This window comes from Pygocentrus nattereri, chromosome 3 (genome assembly GCF_015220715.1).
Source record: "Pygocentrus nattereri isolate fPygNat1 chromosome 3, fPygNat1.pri, whole genome shotgun sequence".
Classification (NCBI taxonomy): Eukaryota; Metazoa; Chordata; class Actinopteri; order Characiformes; family Serrasalmidae; genus Pygocentrus; species Pygocentrus nattereri.
The window spans coordinates 9,300,206-9,327,809 of record NC_051213.1 but is presented as its reverse complement, the minus strand read 5'-3'; the positions used below and the strand labels follow the sequence as shown (position 1 = coordinate 9,327,809).

Sequence of the window (27,604 nt, the reverse complement as noted above, 5' to 3'; positions counted from 1 at the left end):
AAATTATTTAATTACTTAAAATTCCTGCTTTGAGAGTTTATTCTATATTTAATTTGTCTTAATTACAAATCAATATAAAGTGAAATCATTCAGACATAATTGATAGAGGCCTCAAATTCATTTTTAAATATATTTTAGCACTTTGACCAATAATAATTTGATTATTAATTTGACCAATAAAAATTCTTTTGCAAAATGAAAAGACTTTCTAAAGTCTTTAATGACTATAATGTATGAATGATAAATTCTGTAAAACGTAGATTACAGATTAATACAAGAATAACCAAGATACGGATCTTAAGAGGTTAAGAGGAGGCAGAGGCAGGGAAGAGGACCTGTGATCAAAACTATTCAATGTTAAGAGTAAACCCAGTATTAACTTTCCAAACGCATCCTTTAAACCAGCGGCCGCAGCATGGCTTTAAAACACCAACTGTAACGGGATTGTCCCTGGAGGAGGAGGAGGAGGAGGAGGAGGAGGAGGAGGAGGAAGCTGCTTTAAATATCTACCTTCAAATAGACCCAACTGCCCCGGCGCGCACACGCATCCTTGTAGAGGCTTCCGTAGCCGAGCACGTCTCTGAGCGCTGATTGGCTCTCGCAGGTGGCGAGAATAACCCCGTTGGCCAATCACACGCGCTGTTTTATATGGGTCCGGGGTCTTTCGACATGCCGTTATTGTCCTCATAATAAGGTAGAAGTGAGAGGGGGGCTGTTTATTCCTCTAAACCTGCTCCTGAGTCTGTAAGAGAAAGAGAGGCGTTGTTTCGCTGTGCAGGCCGTCATGGCTGACCAAACTGCTCGCCTGTTGTTGTTTTCTAGGTGATTTGTCGTGGAGAAGATGTCGGTTGTGGGTCGAGGCTGAGCGGGCAGCGCGCCGCTGTTCTGGACGGGCCGTCGTGTTGCGCTCAGCTGTGGGAACCTGCAGTGAACGGTGAGGCACTATTCTGGGATTTGATTAGGGTGACATGAGGAGTACGAGGCTTTGCAAACGACGAAGAATTAATACCGTAATCTATCTGGATCATTAGCGTTTCTCCAGGAGCTTTCAGGGTCTCCGTCTGTCATCATGCTGTCCATGTTGTCCTCTGTGAGCCAGCGCAGTGGCGCTACACAGTAATGTATCCCCCAGTATCTCTACACTCATATATATATATATATATATATATATATATATATATGAGTGTGTGTGTGTGTGTGTGTGTGTGTGTGTGTGTGTATTAGGGGTGTATTAGGGGTGTGGGGAAAGCTCGATTCTTGGTGCATCGCGATGCGGAGTCGATTCTGAATCGATTCACAAATGTCAAAAATCGATTTTGTAATTTTTCATTTTTACCGTAATGTTGACGGAACGCGAAGGGCGGAAGTTGCTGCTTCAGCTGTAGCGGCTTCCCTCCCGTCTCCGTCAGCAGGAGAGCGGCTTATTGTAAAATCTCTCCTCGTTCGGCTGTTTTACGAGGCTGAAGTCGCTTCTTATTCACATGTTTACGTTCCACCTTAAATTCTGACCGAGGCGCCGGATGTAGCTAAATGCGGCAGCATTTAAGGTGGAACGGGGAAATTCGAAGGTGAATGTCTCCAAATGTTGGTCTGAGCTGAATCTCTCTGCCCTTTCATAGCTACTGGCCGGGAGAGGCTGCTGCTAAGAGACCTGCAGTCTGGTTGAGAAACGGGGCTTTCGCGCTGTGTTGCTCAAGTCCCGTCTCGCAGATACTTTACTGACACAGTGACCCCTGACTCTCTTCAACCCGACCAAATCCGGAGATATAAAATCATTACAGAAAACGGGCAGGACGGCTGTAACGTGCTGAGTGGACATCCATTATCTCTGGGTCTTATTTCACCGTAACGGCGCATTTGACCGCAGAATGGTGGCAGCGGCGCCTCGCGTGCTCCAAACAAGAGCAGTGAATGAGTCTTCCAGTTCACTCACCACAGCACGTCCATTTGATTTATTAATAAAAGATATTGGAAGTAAATTCATTATAGATCATTACAAATAATTTGCTTTCAAAGTACCAAGTCGTTCTGTATAGAAAAAAAAAGATAGATAATCGTTTTATAATCACATCACAGCCCTCTGAATCGAATCGTGAGGTGCCAAGAGATTACCACCCCTAATGTGTGTGTGTGTGTGTGTGTGTGTATGTGTGTATATATATATATATATATATCTCACTGCTGACCAAAGAAAACCATGTAGCTCCAGTCTCATGATGAATGGACCAATAGCAATGCTCTTAAATCACTTACAATAAATTCTCTTTACATTAACTTACTTTTAAAGGTAAGAGTGTTTTTGCCTTCTCCTCTAAAGTTATTATTTTGGAGCTACTTGATTGTCTTTGGACAGTGATGACATACAAGTTCCGATATGCTGAGATTTACTTTGAAAGCCGGCGTAATGAGACATTCACTGGCTTTAGAATTATTGCTGTACTTCTGAACCAGCAGATGGGGCTAAAGCTCCATAAGTTGGCCTTCCTTGTTTTAATCTGACCTACTTCTTTCTCAGCAGAAAGGCATGGCACATATGTACATGGTGCCTAATCCTGGAATGCCAGGATGTCCACCTGGGCTAGAATACCTAACACAGGTGAGATCTTTGCCTGCGTATGGTCTCGGTGGAATAGATTTGGTTGAATTATTCTTGTACAAATGTTTGCCTCCTAAACAGTTTAATGAATGACAGCACTTTCATTTGTGAAGCAAAATGGGTTTATGAGAGATACCTGATTCTTTTCTGTTTTTTATGGAACACAGGTTGATCAGCTACTGATTAAACAGAAGGTGGAGCTCATAGAGGGTATGTTCAGTGCTTTTACAGACATTTACATTCAATGCTTTACGCTGAGGCACTTAGCCCGCATCCCTCGGGTGCCTGTAACAGAACACGTTATTGATCCTGGCTGATGACCATTCCATATTGCAGAGCTACTGTCCTTATGTCCTTGAACAAGGCAGTTAATCTTAAAGGCATCATCTGTTCCAAACCTAGCTGCATCACCCTGACTTCTTGTCTCCAGTTAAGTGACCCCTCGAGATGTTTAACTCTTCAGAGAGATTTTCTGTGCAGAGAGAACAAAAGCTGCCACATTGCCAGACTGCAACCAGGATACCAGAGATAGCTATTTAAAGAGGCATCAAAAGTTGATGCTGAGAACATGACAGTAGACTTGCTGAATGGGACGAGGGGCTGAGCTGGCAGTTTGTAGGTTCATTTAATTCTGTGTGTTAATCAAATAAACTTATTTCACAAACGACTATTTGTTATTAGTTAGACATTAAATGGTAAATTGCACTTTGTTTTACAGGTTTGCCTTTCTTACAGACATTTAAAATGCAATGACGTATAGCAGAATTTCTCAAACAGGGGTTTTGTGTGTGTGTGTGTGTGTGTGTGTGTGTGTGTGTGTGTATATATATATATATATATATATATATATATATATATATATATATATATATATATATATATATATATTGTTCTTAACATTCCAAATATACCACTTTATTGTAGTAGTATTTAGTACTAATAAGTACTAAAAGTGATGAAAGTTAATAATTACTGAATAGAGCATGGTAAGTTATGCATTTAATTGTGTATTGGTCAAGATTCAAGATATTTGACGTCTAACGGTTAAATATATGAACTGCCACTACACTGGAATGACTGGATCTGCCTCCCACCCATCAACACAAAGCATACCAATAGAATTATACAGACTGTTTATTAAGGGAACTGACCTGCTTCATTATTTAGATGTAGATAATGAAAATATGGCATTAGAGTAATGTTGCTTGAAAGGAGATTAAATACCCAATATAGCCTACAACCCAATAGAGCACACCGAGTGCATCCTTGTCATAGCTAATTCAATATCACAAGATGTTGATAACAATGAATTTGAGGGCTATTGACTAATACAACTCATGGTGGTTTGCTTACTTTCAGAAGCCTAGCTAAATGATATAAGCTTCAGTGGAGGACTCCAATATTGCTTTTCCCTAGTAAAGTATTGATTTGTTATAAAGTATGCTGATACATTATGATGGCATGTCATTACATTTGATTCGTACAGAGAGACTCATCTAATCACGTCACCTGCTTTGTATAGCAGCAGTGCTTGGCCAGGCATCAAACTCCCTTGTCTCTTCTGTCCCCACAGTACTAGAATCTGGTGCCAATGGTCAATAACTGGATTCTGCCTTGATTTTCCTAAGATGGACAGATGGAGATGGGGGCAGAGTCATGTGGCATTGGGGAGAGTCTTGCAGAATGACCGACGGGTCACCGTAAACACGGACAAGCCTTCCTGTGCATAGTGCAGTTTTCCCACATGGCATTTCTCCCATCAGTCACTTGAGCTGATGCCACTGATAATACAGATATTTTTCTCATGGTCTAATATATTCCAGGTTATTTGTACAAGGAATAAAACAAAATGCCTGCTTCATCTTGATGGCCTAATCTCAGAAAGACTGGGAATCCCTTCCTTGTAGGTTGTCTTCGTGCTCTAAATTGCTAGTTTTGTAGCTTCTTTGATTCAGGTCAGATTGAAAGATTGAGTTGGAATGACTCTTCACTTGGCTTGGCAGAGATCAAGTTGCTCCTGACATCATGTCTCCTTGAGTATAGCACTCAACCCCTCATTGCTTCTTTTCCATTATCCAGTAGAAGGACATTTATCATCCAGGATTGAGCTCAAAACTGCCGAGTTCCTAACCAAGCCACCACTTTACAATGACTAATTTTGGAAGGTTTGTTAGAATAGGCATTCATTCTACCTCTATGCGAATTCCTGTTTGCAGCTCTGGCCGGCTTTGAAAGCAACAATAAGTATGAGATCCGAAATGTAATGGGCCAGAATGTGTATTATGCGGTGGAGGAGAACGACTGTCTAACGCGCCAGTGCTGCGGCCCCCTGCGCTCTTTCACAATCCGCATCCTCAACAATTTTGGACAGGAAGTGATCACGGTCAGCCGTCCACTGAAGTGCATGTCCTGCTTCTTCCCCTGTTGTCTACAGGAGGTAAATAGGTGCACCTTTTCCACAGAACACAGCCATAAGTCCACAATTCTGAGCTCTCATTACATTGATTTCTAGCCGTCTTTAGCTCCGCAAAGATGTTTAGATCTCCTCAGAGTTGGACAGTGAGACAGAAGTCATTGTGCTTATTGGCATCTGCAGTATTGTTCAAAAACAACTGAAAGCACAAAAGGAGGACTTATGCTTAGCTCAATAATGCAGTAAATTCATGGAGAGAATTATCACCCGTAATGTTTATCCCTCACCACGATATAAACATGCATTGGCTTCGATATTCCTTAAAAAGCAAATGAGTACTTTAAACTTGCTGTGATGTTTTGGCAAGTGATGCACTTTTTTTTACATGGAAGTAGAAGAATCCAAGTTTCCAAGAGCCTTTGAGTTGGTTTAAAAAACGTCACTCATATTTTCTCTCGCTTTCTCTTTCTTGCTGCCATTGGCTTGATCGATGAATCCCAGCTGGAGGTCCAGTCTCCTCCAGGGAACATTGTGGGCTATGTGCTCCAAGAGTGGCATCCCTTTCTGCCCAAGTTTACCATCCAGAACGAGCACAGGGAGCCTGTCCTCAAGCTGCAGGGGCCCTTCTGTGGCTGGAGCTGCCTTCCAGACGTGGACTTTGAGGTACTTGTAGCATTGCCCAAATATCCCACCATCATGCTGGCGCTGTGTCTAATTGGAATGGAGAGCGCTCCAAGCCTCAGTGCATGAGCAGAGTGTGTTCCATATTTTGTTGAGACCTCAAATGTGTTTCAAATCCAAGAGCCATTGGTTTCCACATCCAAGGAATAGAGGTTAGGTGAAAAGTCTCAATTCAGTGCTGGAGCAGCCATACTAGCCATATTAGCTGCATATTGGTTTGGGTTAATTAATAGTCATGTTCCTGTTTGAAAAAATGTATTTTATATAAAGTTCATTCACTTTTTATTTTTATTTATTCTATTGTACATTTTATTCATTTTAAGTGTTCTTTTAGTGTGTAAAGTTGACCTCTGCCCTGAATCAGATCATCCTGATATTTTGTCTCATTTTACAACATCCAGTAGCTCAAAGCAGCAGCAGCCTTCCAAACATAGAATGGCTTCCCTCACGAAATTCATAAAGGTGGCTTAAAATATTTTCACCTTTACATAAGCTTTATCAGCTATTAAAACCAAAAACTCATAGCTTCAGTTGCAGTGATATTTCACACAGTTAAGCTTTAACCATTTTAACTGTACACCTGTTTCATACATACTATCTCTGCGTAACGGGAGCGACACGGCAGCTTGACTGCTACAGCTTGGACAAACTGGCCATTGGTACCACACGTTGGTGCAGGAAGAAGGTTTCTGCAAACATCCTTTTATAAAAAGGATAAATGGTTCATTGAGTTCATTTGAGCTTCTGTTTCATTTTCATTGTTTTTCATAGCTTTTTTTTTATCATTTTCTGTTCTGTAATGTATGTGGCACATGGACAAAGTAGGATCTTTACTTATTCTCCAAATGCTGCGTCACCTCAGTGCCACGTCTGGGACACTCTGCTGCTGTACTCATGTGAAATCAAAAACCCTGTTAACATGAGTATAACTCTATAAATATAAATCTACCAAATCATTCCAAAAACAAAGTTAGCTTACATGTTTATCTAAAAAGTCATGTACGTTTATTCTGGTTTAAGCAAGCCCAGCAGGTAAAGTATAAACTGTCGTGCTGAAACAGGTTGAAAAGTTAAGAGGATCCTCATACAGAAAGCTTGGCGCATATAAGCACAGCGAATGTGAAGTGTGATTGACCGTGCGACTAATCTACCTTCCCTTCAATCTGTAGACTCTTAGATCCCGTGTAAAACTAAAGAATCAATTACACATTCCCAAATGTACATAGTGCAGCTTTAAAGTTATTGAAGCAGATTTGAGAGGCAGACATGACAGCCAGCCTTGAGAATCTTATATCAAAAAGATCTTGAGCAAAAATTGCTTCATTGAGTGTTTAAACTCATGGCCAGCTTTGTGATATATTTTCCATAAATGAAGAGGTCACAAGTATTAAAGAGTATTCAGGGATCATAAGCCCTACTTTACATCCTATATGTATCCTCAAATGCAGTGATTGTGTCAGTGCATGTAGTGGACACACTTCATATTCATTACAAAAAGGCCCCAAAACATCAAACAACTGTTACCATGCCTAACCTAGAGGATTTAGAAATGTGGGGCAAGAGTACCAAGCAATCTGATTTAGCTTGTGGAAATGCTAAAAATATAAACAATGTCAAAAATATAAACAAAGCATTGTTAGTTGTCCCTTGAGAGCCATATGAGATTTGGCTTTCTGAGATACAATGTTGATTTTAATAGCTGGCTGTAACCAGAAGTTAGACTCAGACTAATTGCATGTCTGGAGTTCCGTTGTAAATACGAGGTCATCTGCAAGGATCCTTAAACGTCATTTATCTTTGAACTGGTCTGGCAAACAAGGGTATTCGTAGGTTTAAGCATAACCTGCATATGAGGTTTTGATGGCTGCTCCAGCAAGTCAGCTTTCTCTTCTATGCTGGAACTTACACTATATTGCCAAAACTATTCACTCACCCATCCAAATCATTGAATTCATGTGTTCCAATCACTTCCATGGCCACAGGTGTATAAAATCAAGCACTTGGGCCTGCAGACTGCTTCTACAGGCATTAGTGAAAGAATGGGTCGCTCTCAGGAGCTCAGTGAATTCCAGCATGGTACTGTGATCGGACGCCACCTGTGCAACAAGTCCAGTCGTGAAATTTCCTCACTACTAAATATTCCACAGTCAACTGTCAGTGGTATTATAACAAAGTGGAAGGGGTTGGGAACGACAGCAACTCAGCTACAAAGTGGTCGGCCGCGTAAAATGACAGAGAGGGTTCAGTGGATGCTGAGGCACATACTGCGCAGAGGTCACCAACTTTCTGCAGAGTCAGTCGCTACAGACCTCCAAACGTCATGTGGCCTTCAGATCAGCACAAGAACAGCGTAGAGAGCTTCATGGAATGGGTTTCCATGACCGAGCAGCTGCATCCAAGCCTTACATCACAAAGCACAATGCAAAGCATCGAACGCGGTGATGTAAAGCACAACCGCTGGACTCTAGAGCAGTGGAGATGAGTTCTCTGGAGTGACCAATCACGCTTCTCCATCTGGCAATCTGATGGACGAGTTCAGGTTTGGCGGTTGCCAGGAGAACGGTACTTGTCTGACTGCACTGTGCCAAGTATAAAGTTTGGTGGAGGGGGGATTATGGTGCGGGGTTGTTTTTCAGGAGTTGGGCTCGGCCCCTTAGTTCCAGTGAAAGGAACTCTTAATGCTTCAGCACCAAGAGATTTTGGACAATTTCATGCTCACAATTTTGTGGGAACAGTTTGGGAATGGCCCCTTCCTGTTCCAACATGACTGCGCACCAGTGCACAAAGCAAGGTCCATAAAGACATGGATGAGCGAGTTTGGTGTGGAAGAACTTGACTGGCCTTCAGAGTCCTGACCTCAACCTGATAGAACACCTTTGGGATGAATTAGAGCGGAGACTGTGAGCCAGGCCTTCTCGTCCAACATCAGTGTCTGACCTCACGAATGCGCTTCTGGAAGAACGGTCAGAAATTCCCATAAACACACTCCTAACCCTTGTGGAAAGCCTTCTCAGAACTTTTGGCAATATAGTGTATGTGGAACCTAGTCTAGGTTAAAGAACAGACCCTGAAAAGCCAAAAGTGCTAGCAGTTGGCATTTTTAGGTATTCTGGGAAAATTTGACCTTTTATTTGAAGTATAATCATTCTAATCATGAAATAAATATATTTATTATTTAATACTTTATACAGCCTCCCTTTGCAAAGGTAACAGCTGAGACTTCTTCTGTAATGCTTAATGAGACTGAACAACACATGGCCATGACCATTCCTCCATACAGAACCTCTCCAGATCCTTCAGATTCTGAGGTCTACGCCCTCTTCTGCTCATCCCACAGGTTTTCTATGGGGGTTTAGCTCAGGGGGTTAGGATGTTCATAGCAAAATCTTGATTCAATGGTCAGTGAATAATTTTCGTATTGATTTTGAGATGTTCTTTGGATCACGGCCCAGTTTAAGTTTCCTGGCTGAGGTAGGAAAACAAGAAAAACAGCCCCACACAATCACAGGTCTACCACCATACTTCACACTGGGGATGAGGTACTTTTCTGCATGGCTATCTTTTTTTTCCCATGCCTAACTCCCCTCTCGTGTTTGTTGTCAAAAACCTCTATTTTGGTCTCATCTGACCACAGAATACAGTCCCTCTGAAAGTTCCAGTAACAGCGTTGGTCCTTGACAGCAGAGGCTTTCTTCTGGCAACCCTTCCAAACAACTTGTGTTTATGTAGGTGGCATCTGATTGTAGTTTCTTTGGCCACTCTAACCAACCTCCCCACTGTGTCTTCATAATTGTGACTCACATAGATTTCACAAAGATTTATTTTATGATAAGATTACGTCTTTTTCTTTCAAGTATTTTTCTTCAAATAAATGTTAGATTTTTGTCAGTACTTTGGAGGAGAGATCAAAAGGAAAAGCAGTAATGAATGTTTTTTTTTACAGACATTTGGTTCATGTTTAGCAGGGCTGCCAGTATTTGTTTAGGGCACTGTATTGTTCTGATCCCTCTGTTATTGTAGGAATTGGTTAAGGCTTGAATCAAAGCTGGCTTAAAGGCGTTGCTTAAGTTCGCCATTATCTTATTGTTATGTTCAGGCTAACGTAAAATACACTGTGTGCACAATTATTAGGCAAGTGAGTATTTTGACCATATTATCATTTTTAGGCATATTTTCTAACTCCAAGCTGGATAAACTTGAATGCTTAATGGATTTAAGCATAGCAGGTGATGTGTATCTGTGTAGTGAGGGAGGGTGTGGCCTAAGGAGGTCAACACCCTATATCAAGGTGTGCATAATTATTAGGCAGCTTTTTTCTTTAGGCAAAATGGGCCAAAAAAGAGATTGAACTGACTCTGAAAGGTCAAAAATGACAAAGTCTCTCAGAGGGATGCAGAACTCTTGAAATTGCTAAGATATTGGGGCGAGATCACAGAACCCTCAAAAGTTTTGTTGCAAACAGTCAACAGGGTCGCAAGAAACGTGTTGAGAAAAAAACATGCAAATTAACTGCCAAGGATTTGAGAAGAATCAAGTGTGAAGCTACCAGGAACCCATTATCTTCCAGTTCTGTCATATTCCAGAACTGCAACCTACCTGGAGTACCAAGAAGTACAAGATGTTCAGCGCTCAGAGACACGGCCAAGGTAAGGAAGGCTGAAACACGACCACCACTGAACAAGACACATAAGCTGAAGCATCTAGACTGGTCCAAGAAATATCTGAAGACAGATTTTTCAAAGGTTTTATGGACTGATGAAATGAGAGTGACTCTTGACGGACCAGATGGACGGGCCCGTGGCTGGATCAGTAATACGACAGAGCTCCACTTCGAGTCAGACGCCAGCAAAGTGGAGGTGGGGTACTGGTATGGGCTGGTATTGTTAAAGATGAGCTGGTTGGACCTTTTCGGGTTGAAGATGGGCTCAAAATCAACTCCCAAGCCTACTGCCAGTTTTTAGAAGACACTTTCTTTAAGCAGTGGTCCAGGAAGAATCTGCATCTTTCAAAAAAGACGATGATTTTAATGCAGGACGATGCTCCATCACATGCATCCAAGTACTCCTCTGCATGGCTCGTCAGTAAAGGCGTTAAAGATGAAAATCTTATGACATGGCCCCCTTCCTCACCTGACCTGAACCCAACTGAGAACTTGTGGGCAATTCTTAAACGGGAGATTTACAGTGAAGGAAAACAGGACACCTCTCTGAACAGGGGCTGGGAGGCTGTGGCTGCTGCTGCACAAAAAGTTGATCATCAACAGATCAAGAAACTGACCGACTCCATGAATGGAAGGCTTATCACTGTTATTGAAAAGAAGGGGGGCTGTATTGGTCACAAATTTTTTTTTTATGTCAGAAATGTTTATTGGAAAGTTTTGAGTTGTTTGTTTATAATTCTCACTTGAACAGATGAAAATAAAGTGAGATGGGGAAAATGTGTGTTTTTCATTTAGCTGCGTAATAATTCTGCTCCATTATAGTTTCCCAATAAATGTGCACGTATAGATATTCTCCTAAGAAAGCCAAAACTTCACTTTTACTTTCTTAAACATTCATGTTTGAGGTTTATTAACATTTTGGATTAACGGAGAGCACTGTAGTTGGTCCTTAATAAAAATAATCCTCAAAAATAAGACTTGCCTAATAATTGTGCACACAGTGTAGCTCTCTGTGTTGCTAACGATTTAGCTTTGGTTACTAATTGGTAACAATCTAGTACCTGTAGCCAGCAAGCCTAGCATTACAGTTTGCAGTTAGCTAAAAATAAATAAATTATCATATGAAATGTTTGTTAGAAGAATTTGAAGCTGTGTCTGGTTCTTCTCAGATGTCTTCTCCCATGTCTCCTATAGCTGTCAGGGGCGGAAGTGATTATACCCAACCACTGTTTTCCTGGGTGTATGTATGCCTGGGTCTGTCGTTATAGTGTGTGTTACTGCATCACAGCGGACCCAATGTTCCTTTAAACAGATATGACTTCATGAAGTTATATATTGTTGCTGTCCAAAGAAATCTAAACTTTACTGGGGAGGGATCATTCTTTACTTCAGTTTTCAATACAAGTTAATTTTTTGAGCACTACTATTGGTTTAAGTTTTCACATAATGTAAAGCGGTTGTGCCCCAGTGACATTAAAAAATGGAGATACTTTTTCTTCATTAAGCAGATGTATAAGATATTATTGTTTGATAAATTGTTATGCATTTAACTATAACTCAAGTGTAAATTGAAACTATAATGTACTTAGAGAAATGCATTTCTAAAGCATTATGAGTACAGGATTCACGTTTCAGGATTTTCACATTCTTACAGATTTTGACCATGGATGACGTCAGCATTGGAAAGATCAGTAAGCAGTGGACAGGGCTTCTGCGAGAGGCCTTCACAGATGCTGATAACTTTGGGATCCAGTTTCCTTTGGATCTTGACGTCAGAATGAAAGCGGTGATGATTGGACTCTGTTTCCTCATTGTAAGTGATGATTTCTCTAACACACCCAATTTGAACAACACCAAATTACCTGGTCCTGACCTGGACAGCTACCTTCCTGCAGAGCCCAATTGCTATCACAATCTGTCACACCTGCTCCAACTAATCAACTTCTTCCCAAGTCCCTGATTGGATTGGCTGGATGTTAGAGTTAAGTAAGGGGTGGGGCAGCTTATTGGATACAGGTTGGAACTAAACTCTGCAGGAAGATAGCTCTCCAGGTCCAATCCTGGCTGAAATCAGCTCACACCTGATCCAGTTAATGAAGCCCTTTGGGGGTATCTGGACATTAGAGTCGGGTGTGTTGGATCAGGGTGGTAGACCTCCAGGACAGGGATTGAGAACCCCTGGTTGAGTCAATTCCAACAGCCATCTGAAAACATATGTAATGAATAATTATGCAGAGGCTAAATATAATATCATTTTTAGTATTTAGTGTTTTCACCCTTTGTTTTTATGACCGCTTCTGGTTTTTCCCCCATGGGAGTAGCTTTTACTTATTTTATCAACCTCCAAAGTTCAGTCTTAGATATTGGTTGCATTTTCTGCTTCACACAATCGCAAAAGTGATCACAATTTCAAATCTATAATCATCAGTCCATAAAACCTTACTCCACATCTCAGATGTCCAATTTCTCTGTTTTAGTGTTTTTTCCCCCTATATCCTATATTTTCTACATGCTCAGTAACGGCTACTTGACAGCTACACATTCTTACTGACCAATAGTGGTGTTGTCCTCTCACAGTGGAATTGAATGTCTGTCTGTCTGTCTGTCTGTCTGTGTGTGTGTGTCTTAACTCAGAACGTTAAGAATCAAAAGACTAATTAATTCATTAATGTTCCCTAATTAAAAATATAATATTTAAAAATTATAATATAAAAAATGTATCTAATCTGATATATATATATATATATATATATATATATATATATATATATACATATAAACATGTAGTACATCTACTATAGTACTATAGTACTTCACCTGTGTAGCCAGTTTACATACAACCCCAAATTCAATGAAGTTGGGACGTTTTGTAAAACATAAATAAAAACAGAAAACGATGATTTGCAAATCTTTTTCAACCTGTATTCATTTGAATACACTACAAAGACAAGATGTTTAATGTTCAAACGGATAAACTTTATTGTTTTTTGCAAATATTCACTCATTTTGAATTTGATGCCTGCAACACGTTCCAAAAAAGTTGAGGAATGCTCAAAAACACCTGTTTGGAACATTCCACAGGTGAACAGGTTAATTGGGTATAAAGGGAGCATCCCTGAAAGGCTCAGTCATTCACAAGCAAGGACGGGGCGAGGTTCACCACTTTGTGAACAACTGCGTGAGCAAATAGTCCAACAGTTTAAGAACAACGTTTCTCAACGTGCAGTTAGAAGGAATTTAGGGATGTTTTACACAATGTCCCAACTTCATTGGAATTGGGGTTGTAATACTGCTTTTAATTTGTGCTGTTGGTGTACTGCCCTACACTACACCAATAAGAGTCCTTGGGTAAGACTCCTAACACCACCTTGGCCTGCCTGTGTAAAATGATCCAATTGTATGTCGATCTGTATCAGAGCATCAGCCAAATGCTGTAAATGTAAATGTTGTCTAATGTCTCTTTACAGGACTTCATGTTCTTTGAAACTAACAACTAACTGCTGCATAGAACCACGGAGCCATTATCCTGCAGAAAGGAAGACCGCAGAAGACCCTCATTTAAACGTCCTCAGTCAGTCATGTCCTAGTCCCCTAAGCAAATGCATGCTAATATATTTTGTAGGTGTGATGGCATTACATTAGCTGAACAGGGGTGGTATTTAACTTATCAGACGAAGAGAAACATTCAGAAGATTAAAGTGATACTCGTGCTGCCACTTCTATGATATTTGAACAGCATTGCTTTTGATGAACTTGCCACATAAGACCATACACTGGCTAGCCCACCTGCCTGGCTTAGACCCTGAAGAAACTATAGGTTTATTTGAAGCCTGTAAGTGTACAGTGTAAAGTGTAGTGTTGTGTGTTTTTTGTTGTTTTGTTTTGTATCGTCGCTTCACAGAAATATCCAAACACCTTAAGGCCCCTAATATTTGTGAAGATTGGCAAGAGGATTTAGCCAACACTGTAATGTGACTCGTAGAGGTTGGCTGCGATGCTGATAAAGTATAAGTGACCAAAACTACATGGGTTATCATTCATAGTCAAGTGTCAAAGTGTGAAAATGAGTTCTAACATGTATGTACATCTATACTTTGCAGCTGTTCTTTGTTTTAGACATGTATCAACTGTGGTGTGCAGCAATTCAACATGTTAAAGAGACATTCAGCCAGCCAGTGTATAAGAGAAATATATGTACATCGTAATGTATTGATATGCAAATTATTTATGTTTTATGTTTCATTTTAGCACTGTTGGTTAACCACTTTTGTTCGAGCTCTGTTTATTTAAACCCGTTGAACTTTTTTTTGGTTGTAGAAAGTGAATTAGCATCATTAGTTTACCGTGAATGTGAACATGTTTAGTAGTACCTGATGTTTACAGTAGATGGCAGCAATAGCCTGTTCAACATGTGCACCCACTCCCCTCCTCCTCCTCCTCCTCCTCCTCCTCTTTTTTTTTTTTTTTTTTTTTTTTTTTTTTTTTTTTTAAAACACATTCACACAATGAATCAATAACACTTTTTTATGACTCAGGAATGCATGCATGCAACTAATGCTTGCACTTTAAACATATCCATAGGACGCTTGTCTGTGAAGCTCTAGTTCAATGGATGACCGTTGTGGTTGTTGTTTTTACAGTGATATACCGAATGTAGTCTAAGCAATGCCTTGTTCTGATGGTTATTTTTATTAAAATAATTTATTTTCATCTTTCAACAGACTACGGGAGGTTTTTATCCAAAGATATCACTGACACAAAGCGAGCACCAGTTCTAAGCACCAGCTTAAAACACATGTATTTATTAAAAAAATGATATACTGCCCTCTGTGAGGTGCTCATGGTTCAATACTTAATATATATCTCAATCATCAAAACTGGAGCCTCTCATAAAACCACTGCAGACTTAACGGCGATAAATTGACTTACATAAGCCCCGTTCTGACTTCACATCAAGAAAAACATTGAGCACTAGAGGGAGGAAAGTAGCTGTTGAACTGATTATGTCAGTAAAGGATACCGATCAGTAAATCTTGTATTTTATATAATTCTAGCTCCAAAATGTTGGATTAATCCAGGTTAGCAAAGATGGAAAGTGGGTGAAACGGTGGTGGAATGTAGGCCATAGAATACTGCATAACATATTCAGCAGCAGTTTTAGGCCTAAGTGCTTAGTCCTCTTCAATGAAAGTTTAGGCCTTAGTCTGGATTCATACAACTTGATTTGGGGTCAGTTGAACGTCTCGCTTATTTACAGCTAGTCGGAAATGCTGCTGCCTGAGTTTTAACCAGCTCAAAGAAACGAGATCACGTTACGTTACTCTTGTTAGCGTCTCTTTGTTGACGTAATATGGCTTTGCTTTTCCTTGCACTTAGAGCATGTCCATAATGTATGTCTATATGATCCTTCAAGATATCTAAGGCCAGCTTCTCAGTTACTGCTGACTCTTCTACTGCCTCAGCTTAAACTATTAGGAGATTAGGCCTTGGAACAGCCTACCAACTCACATCAGACAGGCATCCTCAGTGACCGGTACTAATTCCATGCTCTAATTGCATTTCTTTAATTGGCTTTTACTGTTGAATGGATTGATGTTGAAGGGAATGAATTGTGCAGGTTGAGGACTGGGTGTGGTGGAGTTCATGTGTTTTATGTGTGAATAGTAACTGGTGCAAGTTGAGAACTAATACTGGGGTAAATTTCGTGCACTAATGGTAAAGCACTTGGGTTTTGAATGTGCTATATAAATAAAATTGACTTTTACTTCAAATTTGGTGATACAAAATATAAAGATAATGAGGGGAATGGATACAGGGGTAGATAATGCTTAACTAATTGTACATTTATACTCCTTATATTTTCATTTAGACATTGTACTTATTACAGATTTCAAAGGCCTGGAATTGTTCTGTTTATTATTATTATTATTATTATTATTATTATTATTATTATTATTATTGTTGTTGTTGTTGTTGTTGTTGTTGAGGCTTATTTCTGTATTATTTTTTTTGCCAATCAAATTGTCAGTGTTTTGACTTTCAAGTATAGTTTTTGCTCTAAATGTTTTTGATGCAATACCCATAGTTTCATCCCACCCATTTTCCCAAATTTCTGTGTAATTAAATGGGTAAGATGTAAGTTATTCAGAGTGGTTTGGTGTGAAATGCACCATTCTAGAGAAACCTACTGAATCAGAAGTGTTTGTGCTGGTGGTGATAGGAACCATCTAAAGTGTTTAATGTCTGTAAAAGATTTTGGCCTTTTTTATCTAAAGAGGTACATGCAAGGCGTCTGGCGAAATAATTCCCAAAGAAAAAAAAGTTTGTTTGTTTGTTTGCTTGTTTGCAATAATTTAACATATTAAAGACTAGCCAGGTTTATTTGGATGAAAACAAGATCAGATAAATATTAGTGACGACCCTTATTCAGCAAAATTGCTTACATTCATATCGGATCAGAAAATGAGTGCGCACAAATTTCACCGTTTTCTTATTCATCAGTTACGTCTTTGGCATATCAGTACAATCTCAATAGCATAACAGTTTAACAACTTTAAAAATACCATTGTGGTTAACTCGCCAAATCTATTACCTGTATCATCTGTAATACTGATAAAAAGAGTACAAATAGAAAATAACAATGATATTAATACTTTGTGTACAACCAGTACAAAAGTGGACATAATTATTTTACATACACATTGGTAGAAACAAATGCTGCAACTATTCCCTGTTTCATTTGAAGACAATACACCATGTTTTTATGTTTTATAGTACCGAAACAACACAAAAATGAAACAGGTACAAAACACAACTAGTACAAACGCATCTCATACACTGCAAAAATACAGTTAAATGTTATTTTACATTACACAATAATATTCTACCATCTTAAAACCAAACAAAAAAAGAACTAAGTGTAGGGGTCAAGCCGGCCCCCGTCGCTGCCAGCAGAGGGCGACGGCAGCAAGGTGTCCAGCCTGCACCGCCTGCTGCCAGCAGAGGGCGACGGAGGCGGCAAGGTGTCCAGCCTGCACCACCTGCTGCCAGCAGAGGGTGACAGCAGCAAGGAGCCACAGACTAATTAGGCTCAACTTGACACACCTGTGGGCTTCCCTACTTAAGGCTGATTCAAACGGCAGCGTTTGTCACACCTTTGTAGAGGGTTGACCGGTATGGAACTTACTCGTGTTTAAGAAAACAAAAGACAAACAGGTGTTCAAGAAATTGCCCCAAAACTAAAAGAAAGAAATGAAAGAGGACCACAAAGAGAAATTGTCCCAAAACCACTTAAAACCCACAAGAAGGCTTGAGTTACAAACTGCTCCAAGCCCTGTAAGATGTGTTTGCTCCAGGAAGAGCAAGCAAGTGAGTCTGACTTCTCCTCGATATCTTGGCGGAAGTCATTTTTGTTATCTCATCTTCTATTTATTTCACTTATTGTTCAGCTTTTGTTTTGACGTTCCGGCCTTTTTCTCTTTTCCCTTCCTTGAGGTGCTTTATCCGTTGATGCCTGTGCGTCCCAGTGGCGCAGCGGTAACTCCAGACTGCTGATCGGTACAGTGGCGGTGCGAACCTGGCTCCAGGTCACCTCATTAGTAACGTCACAAAGACACGCTCCATTGCCTCAATAAATCTCCTTCGGCTTTTGTTTCTGCAATTGGGTTCCGCCTCCCCGCCATCCTGTAACACACTAACCTTTACTTCATTACATAAACTTAATACTGAAAACTGGTCAGTAGAGGAAGCGGTGTATTTAGCGGTTGACCTCAAACTTCACCTGCAATCGCAGCCGTTAGCTGCTGAATGTGACTTTATTAGCTCCCTACTGAAGCTTCTGCATGAATTAGAGCATAGTTAATGTAAATGAAGTGCTGACAAGCTGGCACTTCATTTCATGCACTGAAGCCAGTTCATCATTGCGTTGTTTAGTCATTAAAGGCTGTCAAATCTGTGCTCGTTCTTATATCATATAAAATCTTCTTGTGAGGATGTCAGCACTCAAACCTGTCAGGGGTTGCAATTAACAATAGTTTGGAAAAGAAATCTGTCCATCACTGTTTAGGAGTGATGAAAATAAAGATTAGCAAACAGATCTTATGTTAACACATTTACAGCCATTTCTTTCTTACTTAACTGAAAAAAAACAAAACTGGTAAGTTAAATGATACTTAGACTAAGAAAAGGGAAGGTGTTCCTGAATATCTGCAGGGCAGAGAAGCTCCTCTTCTGAGAGCAGTCTCTCCGTCCTTTTAACCAGTGCTGACTCATTCTGCCGTGCCTGTTAATGTTATATTGCCATGTTGCTTAAGTTAATTAAGATGCTAAAATCCAGCCAGTGTAATGGAAACAAACATATGGCACTAAATGAAGCATGGCAACGATGAGGGCTGGCTGGTCCTAATTGCCTTTGGAGCGGTTGAGATCCAGCTTTGTTTCATCTACATGCTCTGAGCGCCCTGTTGCTGTGGAAGGGAAGGAAGTCTCAGTCTAGTGTTAAGGCTTTTGCAAGAAGCCATCACTCTGAACTTTTGGGAGAGGGATATATCTCTACTCCTCGGTACGATTTCTCCTTCCAGCCAGGGCCCAATAAATTCTGACTGTACAGTTCAGGCAGAAAGCTGCGGTTCTCAGCCGGCCGCTGTCGTCCTGGCCAATCTTGGTGGGTGAGTTTTGTGGTCACAAGTGAAAGAAACAGAAGGAATTGATCTAATGGAGTCCAGACTGCAGTGCCCACAAAGTAAAAGATGAGGCGGAGACAGAGAGAAAGCTTTGCAGAGAAGCTTGACTTGATGCTTCTTAAGCTGTAAAGTTCATCTGCATTTGAGAATCTTACCAAGCTAACAGTAAGTAATACATGCAGTACTTTACAATGCAGTTGATGCAATAAGACAGTCTTTTGTGTCATCAATTATAGAATTAAAGTGTCTGATGCACAGTGAGTGTGTTTACATGGACTTAATAATCCAATAACTTCATGCCACAGCTTTTTTGTTTGGGGTGTTTTTTTTTTTTTTTTTTTTTAAACATTTGCATCACTTTACCGGAAAATATGAACATGCATCATCTAGAAGATGAAGAAATATTAAATCCTTTGTTTCCTCAAGCGCGTAGTCGCTTTCAGCGTTGTTCGAAAAGTTTTGCTCTTTTTATTTGTACCTTCAACTTAAATAATAAAATTTAATTTGAAAAATATTTATTAATGTCTCAGTCATGAGTAGATTATTTCCCATGTACAGTACAGAAAGATTCAGTACTGGTTAAATGCATTAGAACTTTTCTTAACTGCATGCATTTATTTATTTATTTATTTATTTATTTATTTATTTATTTATTTATTTATTCTCTGTCCTTTGATCAGTTTCTCAATAGCGTGTCCAGTACAGCCGAAGCAACACTCAACATTTGCTAGTTAGCAGGCTAGTGTAAGCAGTTTGTTAGCTGACTTTACAATTGAGTTTAAAAAAAAAAACAATTTTTGATAAAACTTACTTTATGCATGAACAACAGGTCAGTGCTTATAGTGAGGTGATAGTTGGGCACTGGCTATGACAAATGATGCTGGAAGCACATTCTGAGCAGTAACTGATGGAGGACAAAATAAAATCCAGCACTCAAAGCAATATTCTCTTTCCTTTCCGAGCTGCAGGAAACATTCATATCCATCGGAAAAGTCATAACAACCAGTTATATCCATCAAGCTTCCCAACTGAAACTCAATGATCCTGGTAATTTGTATTAATTCACATTAATTGGTAAGTCTCTTTTTAATATGATAAAGAATAATTTTAATAAATTAGAAAGTTAAATCATTCTAAAAATCAATGTTGAATAAGACCCTGTAGTAAACTGACTGGCACTTTTACAAAAGACTTAAGTTATTTAGAAATGTCCCAAGTATTTGCAGAATATCAAGGCATAAAATGTTCTTATTGATGAAACAAATTGAACCAACCATAATGCGTCCAAATTCTTATGAATTCATGTAGGGGCTGTTTTGACCCTCTCCATAAAAGACCTCTAGATCCTGTGAGCAAAAATATGGAAAAAAATAACATTTCAAGATGTGCACAAACAAATATTAAGAATACATGTGATCAAGGAATGAAATGTTTTCATTTGAAAAATTTTTCCCAAAAAAATCACCGGTCAATTAATGCCATTTTAAGCCCTTGACTGCATAAAGGGAGCCACCCTTTATGTATTCGAGGGCTTAAAATGGCATTAATATGCAGTTCTAGCTGCTGATGGGTTCAGTGCTGGCTGATCAGGAAGACAAAACACGGTAAGTAACTGGCAAGATCTGAGATTTACTAGTACAGGTGAATGTGGGTTCACTACATGGCAAGCAACAAGTCACTCCGTGACGATTTAAGGTGTTTGTGATCTAATCAGTAAAAATTAATAAACCAATGTAAAACTGTTACTCTTTAAAAGGGCGATCTTGTTGTGAAGTGGTACTGTGTTCAAATTTTTCCGTGCCACCTTAAAACCGTTTAACCGCCTGAGATGCCAGAATGTATCTGTTACACCATTTAAGGTGGAACGGAGAAGTACGAACAAGAATTTGGTAAATAAGAAGCGACTTCAGCCTCAAGGCTTCGTAGCATTTGACAGTTTCTCATTGTAGATTGAATGCATCAGGAAACCAGCTGGAGTGATTATAAATGCAAATGGGGCCATTAATCTCCAAAATATCGCTGTTCGTCTTAAATCTTTCTCTTTGCCTTTTCATTGGCTACTGGCAAGTTGTGATTCTTATCGGTGTTGCTAGCAGCAGTCTGCACACCAGCCTTCAGGGTTAAAGGGTGAATAAGCAGTTCTACATTAACTCCAGCATTTAAGACCTGCGTTCAAACACTCAGCAGAGCTTTATTTTACAGCAAATGAGGATTATTCTAATCGTACCTAAAATCTAGTTCCGCAGTGGAGCCGCAAGAGGGCAGTAAAAGAGCCACATGTTGCCGCCCACTGCCCTACATAAACAGTCATAAAGGCTCCAAAATTCCTCCAAGTGTCAATAGTTGCTGAAGTGAAATGACATGAAGTTTAACCAAATTTCTGTCATGAAAGGCTTATGTAGGCGTCTTGTATCAACAAAGTGTTACTTTAAATTTTAAAGACCGATCTGTCTCCGTGTCAACTGGACTTTCCTTCGCCCGCTGCCCTTCGCCAACCAAGGAAAAGCATTTGTCTATGTTCAGTCCATTTGGTCTGTAAGGTACAAAAAACACTGAGCTGGCCTTTGGCTTTTGTTGCATGTGCGTGCATGCATGGCATTGTGAGGTTTGTTGGGGTATTTTTAACATGCTTTTCTGAAAAATGGAAAACAAAAAGAACATTACTTCGAAGAGGATGATGTAATTGTTCATTCTTTGAACGAGCCAAATTTTTCCGGGAAAGGGGCGTTGACTTACCATCTAAGACAAGTCAGCAAGTGTAAAAAAAGGTCCATGTTAAAACCTGCACAACATTTTAGCCTTAATTCATAACGATGCTGCAGAGACTCAGATTTCTGACTAGGAGCTTTTTTCAGGGCTGAAAACCCAGGCATTCAGCCACTGGTTTGAATCCCAGTCCAGTATAGGAGCCATTTGGAAGTAGAAAGGTCATCTTGATAAAAGAAGCTGAAAGTTGGCAGAGTTGTGAGTTGCAGCCCCCTGACTTGAGGTTTATGCGCAATTCCGCATCATTATTCATAATACCCCCTTACCGTTTAACTTTTGTAGGTCAGTGTACTGGAACGTTACTCGATTTTCAGGGTAAGAATAGCTTACATTATGTTTAAGCAAACAGCGCCGGCACAGGATGGAAATTCAAGACTAAAGGAACAGCAAGAAACAGTTGCAGTGGGACTTCTTGAGAAGTTTAGTTCATGTTTGAGCCTGAACAGAAAGTATATACAGACTGTTTGGTGTAAGGACAGCTCGAATGACGTGTTTATTTAAGCGATGATTGTTGGAGCCTCATCTTTCCTCTCCATTTGTCTGGTACATTGCTCCATTTCCAGTGTTCTGAGGTGATGTTCCTAAACAAGAGCATCCTCCTTGGACTCCACTGTACATGGGAAAATGACTAAGTATTAATAAAATGTTCTGCTGTCCAACTCTGGAAGACCAGATTTGAAGAGGTAAACATTACTGTTGACCCTGACCGCTCAGTGCGCGCTCAACTAACCATGACCTTGTTCTAAGAAATGAAGATTTTCTGACCGTTTCGTTGCGCGTCCAGATGTAGTCATGGGTCTCATTCAAAGTAGACTGCAACTCCACCGCAGTCAGTTTGAGAGCTCGCTTATTGCTCTTGATTACATTACATTACATTTACATTTAGCAGACGCTTTTATCCAAAGCGACTTACAAATAATCGATGCTCTTTGTTCCTAATGTAACACCAAGTGAAAGCTAACTTACTTTTTTCAAACACGCTGTATGCATATGCGGCCTCTGCTTACACAGCTGTTGTTTTGTCTTTAACACTGCCTGCCTTCCTCAGTGATCACTAACTCACCATACCAGAACCAAAGCCAAAGTCCACTCGCACACCGCTTGTTTTTCACTGAATGCAGTAGGGGAATAACTGCCCAGAGCAGTGCCATGTTGTATGAAGGCGTGCTTCTCATCTGGTATAACGATATAGAATTCTTTTTTTCTTTAAATTGTGCATAAACACACCCCAAAAGAGGGACATCTATGGTCAAGTGACATGTTTTGTTGACTTTTCTAAGTGAAAATAAGCTACACATCCTCTACAGAGAACACACCTCTGCCCATTTGATAAGTCACTGTTTATTTGCTCAGTTGAACATATTGGGAAGAAATAAATGGTGTGAACTTATCTTGATTAAGCGGTGAAAGATGACGGATGAGTGGACGAATATAAAAAAAAAGTGCAAAAGTAACGGGTGTGTGTGTGTGTGTGTGTGTGTGTGTGTGGTGGGTTTACTCCATACATGAATAGAAAATGTGCAGAAAAATTACATTTTAATTTTGTTCCCTCTGATGTTGCCTTATTTCCATGTAGAACATCAACAATAGATAAATAAAATAAATACTGTCACCCTATCTGGATTAAGCAGCTAAAACGGTTATTGAATGCATGAAAAAATTCAATCAGGGATCATAAGTTTGTTATTTTTTTTTGATCAAAAAGGGAGGCTCTTAGACACTTTTCACACACAGTTTGCTAAAGTTCAGTCTGGCTTTTTGTGACACTATATTTGCTCATTTAGCTCATTGGTTCACAAGGCAACAGCTGAACGGCACCAGTTTACAGATGTGGGTCAGGACTTTTGAGGCATGCTGCAATACATTCACGTGCACGAGCACCGCCTCCCACACCAATAATGCTATTAGTTAATATTATTGACCCAGCCATGGGCAAAGGTTATTACACTTTGATCTAAAAGAATTTCATCTTTTTAAAATTATTGATAATAAATCAAAAGTTCTATCATGGCAGAAATTTGGGGGGGGGTTAAAGGTTGACTTCTTGTTGGACAGAAAGTTAATCTAGTAAGACTTTTATTCATACAGCTTAGGGCTGGTTTGTGCTGTGATGGCTTTGCAGTGTAGGTATGTGTAAACATAAGGGCTCGATCTGTGTCTTTGTAGGCTTTGAATGCTTGTTGGTATTTGAATACTTAAACTCCCCCTTAAAAGCAACAACACTGACGTTTCATAATCAACCATAGTAGTAAGCCGAAGGGCTCCTGAGCCACATCAGCAATTTTGCATAACTTTAATAAAGGCCTGGATGTTGTTTGAGATGGTTGAAAGAGATTTGGTGTTTTTTTTTATAGAAATAATTTGAGCTATTTGGGTGACTGCTGACTTTTTTTTTAAAGCAACGTTAGCCTTGTATCTTCAGTTCTAGACTAAAAAAGCTAAATTTATACTCCACACTGACTTGGCTGTTCGCCACCACCTGTGGTAAGTGAAAAATGGGTAAATTCGATTTTTCATTTCAGGTTTTGGTCAGGTGGCTTTTAGAAATGTTTTATTTAATATTCCTACATTTTTAGGAAATCTATGAATTAACTTCTGCATTCAGTAGTTGAAGCTACACCATGAGAGAATGGCTAAGAATCTAACTTACAGGCTTTTTTCACTCCATATTTTGACTAAAGGGAAAATGATAAAGCCAAGCTTAATTAACAGCGTTCTCATAAGTAGATGTAAATATGCCTCATGAAGGCATCTTTGCTGTTGTCATTGTTGGTTGTTGTCCATGTAATGGTCAGAGTGCACCCTGTTGTGTTGTACTAAGTCTAGGTTGTTAGGTGTGAGTATTTGCAGCTGACTGAGAGGTTTGGCTGCTGTGGAAAGTCCCCTACCAACAGCACAAGGAATTTAATATATTTTGCTGTGTATAACTAAAATTATTCACACCCACAGAGTGAGATATCATCTAGTATGCAGCAAGTAAAGCCATTACAAGCTGTAACTTGCAAACTTTCTAAACCCAATGAAACCCACTCAATAGGGATCACACAGAGACATGGTACAAATATCTGCCTATAAAATAAAACCCCTCAATGAAATGCAACAGCCAAACTATGGAAATGCAGCTATTTCAATAAATTATTAAATGATGGAATGCTAGAACATATATATGGGTCTACAATGGAGATATGTAGATTATTTATATATATTTTTATATACATTTTTTATATATATATATATATATATATATATGAATTTTTTTTTATAATAATTTATTTATAGATAGATGGATATTAACACCTTACTACTTTGCTTCAAGCAAATTCATATAATCATTAGGCAAATTTATATATATCTATATATAGATGTATTTATTTATTTTATATATATATATATATATATATATATATATATATATATATATAATTTTTTTAATATATATATATATAAATTTATTTATTTATATATATATATATATATATATATATATATATATATATATATATATATATATATATGGGTCTACAATGGATATTAACACCTTACTACTTTGCTTCAAGCAAATTCATATAATTATTAGGCAAATTTGCAGACAAAATATCATTAAGTTAATACAGCTATATTAAACTAGATCTGTGGCCCTTTTTTTATGCTGGGCCAAATAACGTCTTGATATGACAGAACTGTAGTAATACTCCACAATCAAGATCTGGTTGTAAGAAAGTGAAAACTAGAGGAGATATTAATTTTAAATATTAATAATTTATGGGCAAAAATGTTTTAATTTTGTAATTAATGATTTACTGCAAAACATTTAACTATTTACGTGGATATACACTATATTGCCAAAATTATTACTAACTCACTGAGCTCCTGAGAGCGACCCATTCTTTCACTAATGCCTGTAGAAGCAGTCTGCAGGCCTAGGGGCTCGGCTTTATACACCTGTGGCCACGGAAGTGATTGGAACACCTGAACTCAATGATTTGGATGGGTGAGTGAATAGTTTTGGAAATATAGTGTATGTTGCAAATTATCCTTAGGTCTTATTGGAAGTTCAGTACAAATTTGAACTCCATCCAGCAAAAAATAAGCAATGAGCGAAGCTTAGAGTGCACAAACAATGAATCGGGAAAAATGATTTAATAAAGCCAAATTTCGAAGATTCATAACTAAAAAAGCACCTGGAGTAGGGCTGTAGGACTTTGCAAGGTCAGATGAATTTAATAGAAGTTTTCACAAGTCTATGACATGAACTGGGAAAGCTGAGTGAGTTGGTATAAAATAACCCAATTTCTTTTAGTAAAATTTAGAAGACATAAAAAAAACCACACACACAAATTACTGATGAACAATTATAACTACGCAATTTGCATAAAATGCTAATCTGGGGGGACTGGGGAGCACTGACCAGGCTGCAGAGACAGTGAAGGAGAGGAAGCAGCATCTTTATTACCACTTTGCCTGAAAAACAGAAAACAGCTTTTTGGTCAAGTTTTATCAGAGAGCCAGAGGTGACCATGTTTTATATTCTACGTTAATTGTTCTTTTTAAGGTGGTCAAAAACACTTTATACCCGAGTATAAAGTTCAGCCGTGTCGTTCTTGATACCCGATGCAGCCTGAATAAGTGTTTTTCTACTGTGGGACAGTTCGGTCGCTAAAGCCCTTTTGTTTGTTTTCAGAAATAAGTGCAGTAGAAAGCATGGGAGCATGGGAGCCAGTGATCCAGAGTAAGCATTTAGACTGAACTGGGCAATTTACCCACTTGAAAACAATCATAAATTGCTGTGTTTTTCTTTTTCTTCTCATGACATGCAGGCAGATTATCCTGCTCTCTTTAGATGTGCAGCTACTACACACTGCTGCTGACTTGCTAGGGTTTAGCATCATGAACAAAACTTTGTTTCTTTGTTTAAAACAGGTAAAATCATTGGTTATTCAAACACCATTTTTTGTATTTTATTTACAAGTGGAGCGGATTTTATAGAATACATTTTGTAGCTCTAAAATACTTCATGCAAAAAGTAATACAGAAACTGTCTCAAGCCTACATTTAGCAAAAAATCTCATTTGGAAACAATTTGGAAGAATTGCATTTTAAAACTAAAACTGCACTGACATAAAACAATACATCCTCTAACAAATGAACCTGTTGTCAGAATTTATTAACCTCTTATTCTCCAGGGTATATTTAGTTTTTTTCCATCTGAATTTAAATGACCAAATCATAAAGCAAATTATTCAGTAACGGCATGAAATAAATTTAAAATTTATTTTATTTTTTATAAAAGCTCCCTTCAAATTAACAATGTGTTTTATGATCACACATATCGCTACATGCTTACAATTTACTGCTGAAAGCCAAAAATCTCAGACGCTCTGTGTTATTTTATTTTAAAAATAATTTTTACAGAGTTGATCACGGAAGAGACGCCGTCTGTTTATAGTTTATAGCCCAGATTTGTGGAAAAATGGCTCGACTTTCAGTAGAAAAGAAAAAATGAGTTCAGCTTCTTTTATAATAAAATGACGTCACCGTCTATTAGACTGGAGAGAAGAGTTACAGCCTCATACGATGCCCAGCTTCTGAATGGAGCTTATGAAATATGAAAGTTATGAAGAACATGAAGAAGTACATTTTAGAACCACCGGTGGTCTCAAGCAGTTTAAGAGGCTACCATAAAACATGTTGAAATATTAGGGTTAGTGTTTTATTTGCAGTGTGTTTTTTAATATTTTTTAATTAATATTCATATTTCTAAGCTTAGTTCTGCTAATCTACGATCAGTTAAATGTAGCATTAACTTA

The 27,604-nt window shown here is 38.9% G+C and overlaps 1 protein-coding gene and 1 long non-coding RNA gene across 4 annotated transcripts; one reads left to right on the top strand and one right to left on the bottom strand.

The window, feature by feature from the left end:
* The first annotated feature begins 554 nt into the window (after window positions 1-554).
* si:ch73-206p6.1 (phospholipid scramblase 1) lies at window positions 555-15,068 on the top strand. 3 transcript variants are annotated; one of them, XM_017705169.2, is made up of 8 exons: window positions 555-694; window positions 823-934; window positions 2,519-2,596; window positions 2,764-2,806; window positions 4,813-5,033; window positions 5,511-5,672; window positions 12,005-12,163; window positions 13,818-15,068. In XM_017705169.2, exons 3-8 carry the CDS (start codon window positions 2,525-2,527, stop codon window positions 13,845-13,847), a joined length of 687 nt encoding a protein of 228 aa, XP_017560658.1. In that variant the 5' UTR covers window positions 555-694; window positions 823-934; window positions 2,519-2,524; the 3' UTR covers window positions 13,848-15,068. The 3 variants fall into 3 exon arrangements, with proteins under 3 accessions (XP_017560658.1, XP_017560673.1, XP_017560663.1); XM_017705184.2 differs by having other exon boundaries at window positions 2,516-2,596; XM_017705174.2 differs by lacking the exon at window positions 555-694 and having other exon boundaries at window positions 701-934.
* A 1,643-nt stretch (window positions 15,069-16,711) lies between these two features.
* Window positions 16,712-22,822, bottom strand: LOC108431812. The gene is made up of 3 exons (XR_001858178.1): window positions 22,764-22,822; window positions 20,306-20,377; window positions 16,712-18,043 (listed from the first exon to the last, which is right to left on the bottom strand). It is a non-coding gene; the product is annotated as an uncharacterized LOC108431812 (long non-coding RNA).
* Between the last annotated feature and the right edge of the window lie 4,782 nt (window positions 22,823-27,604).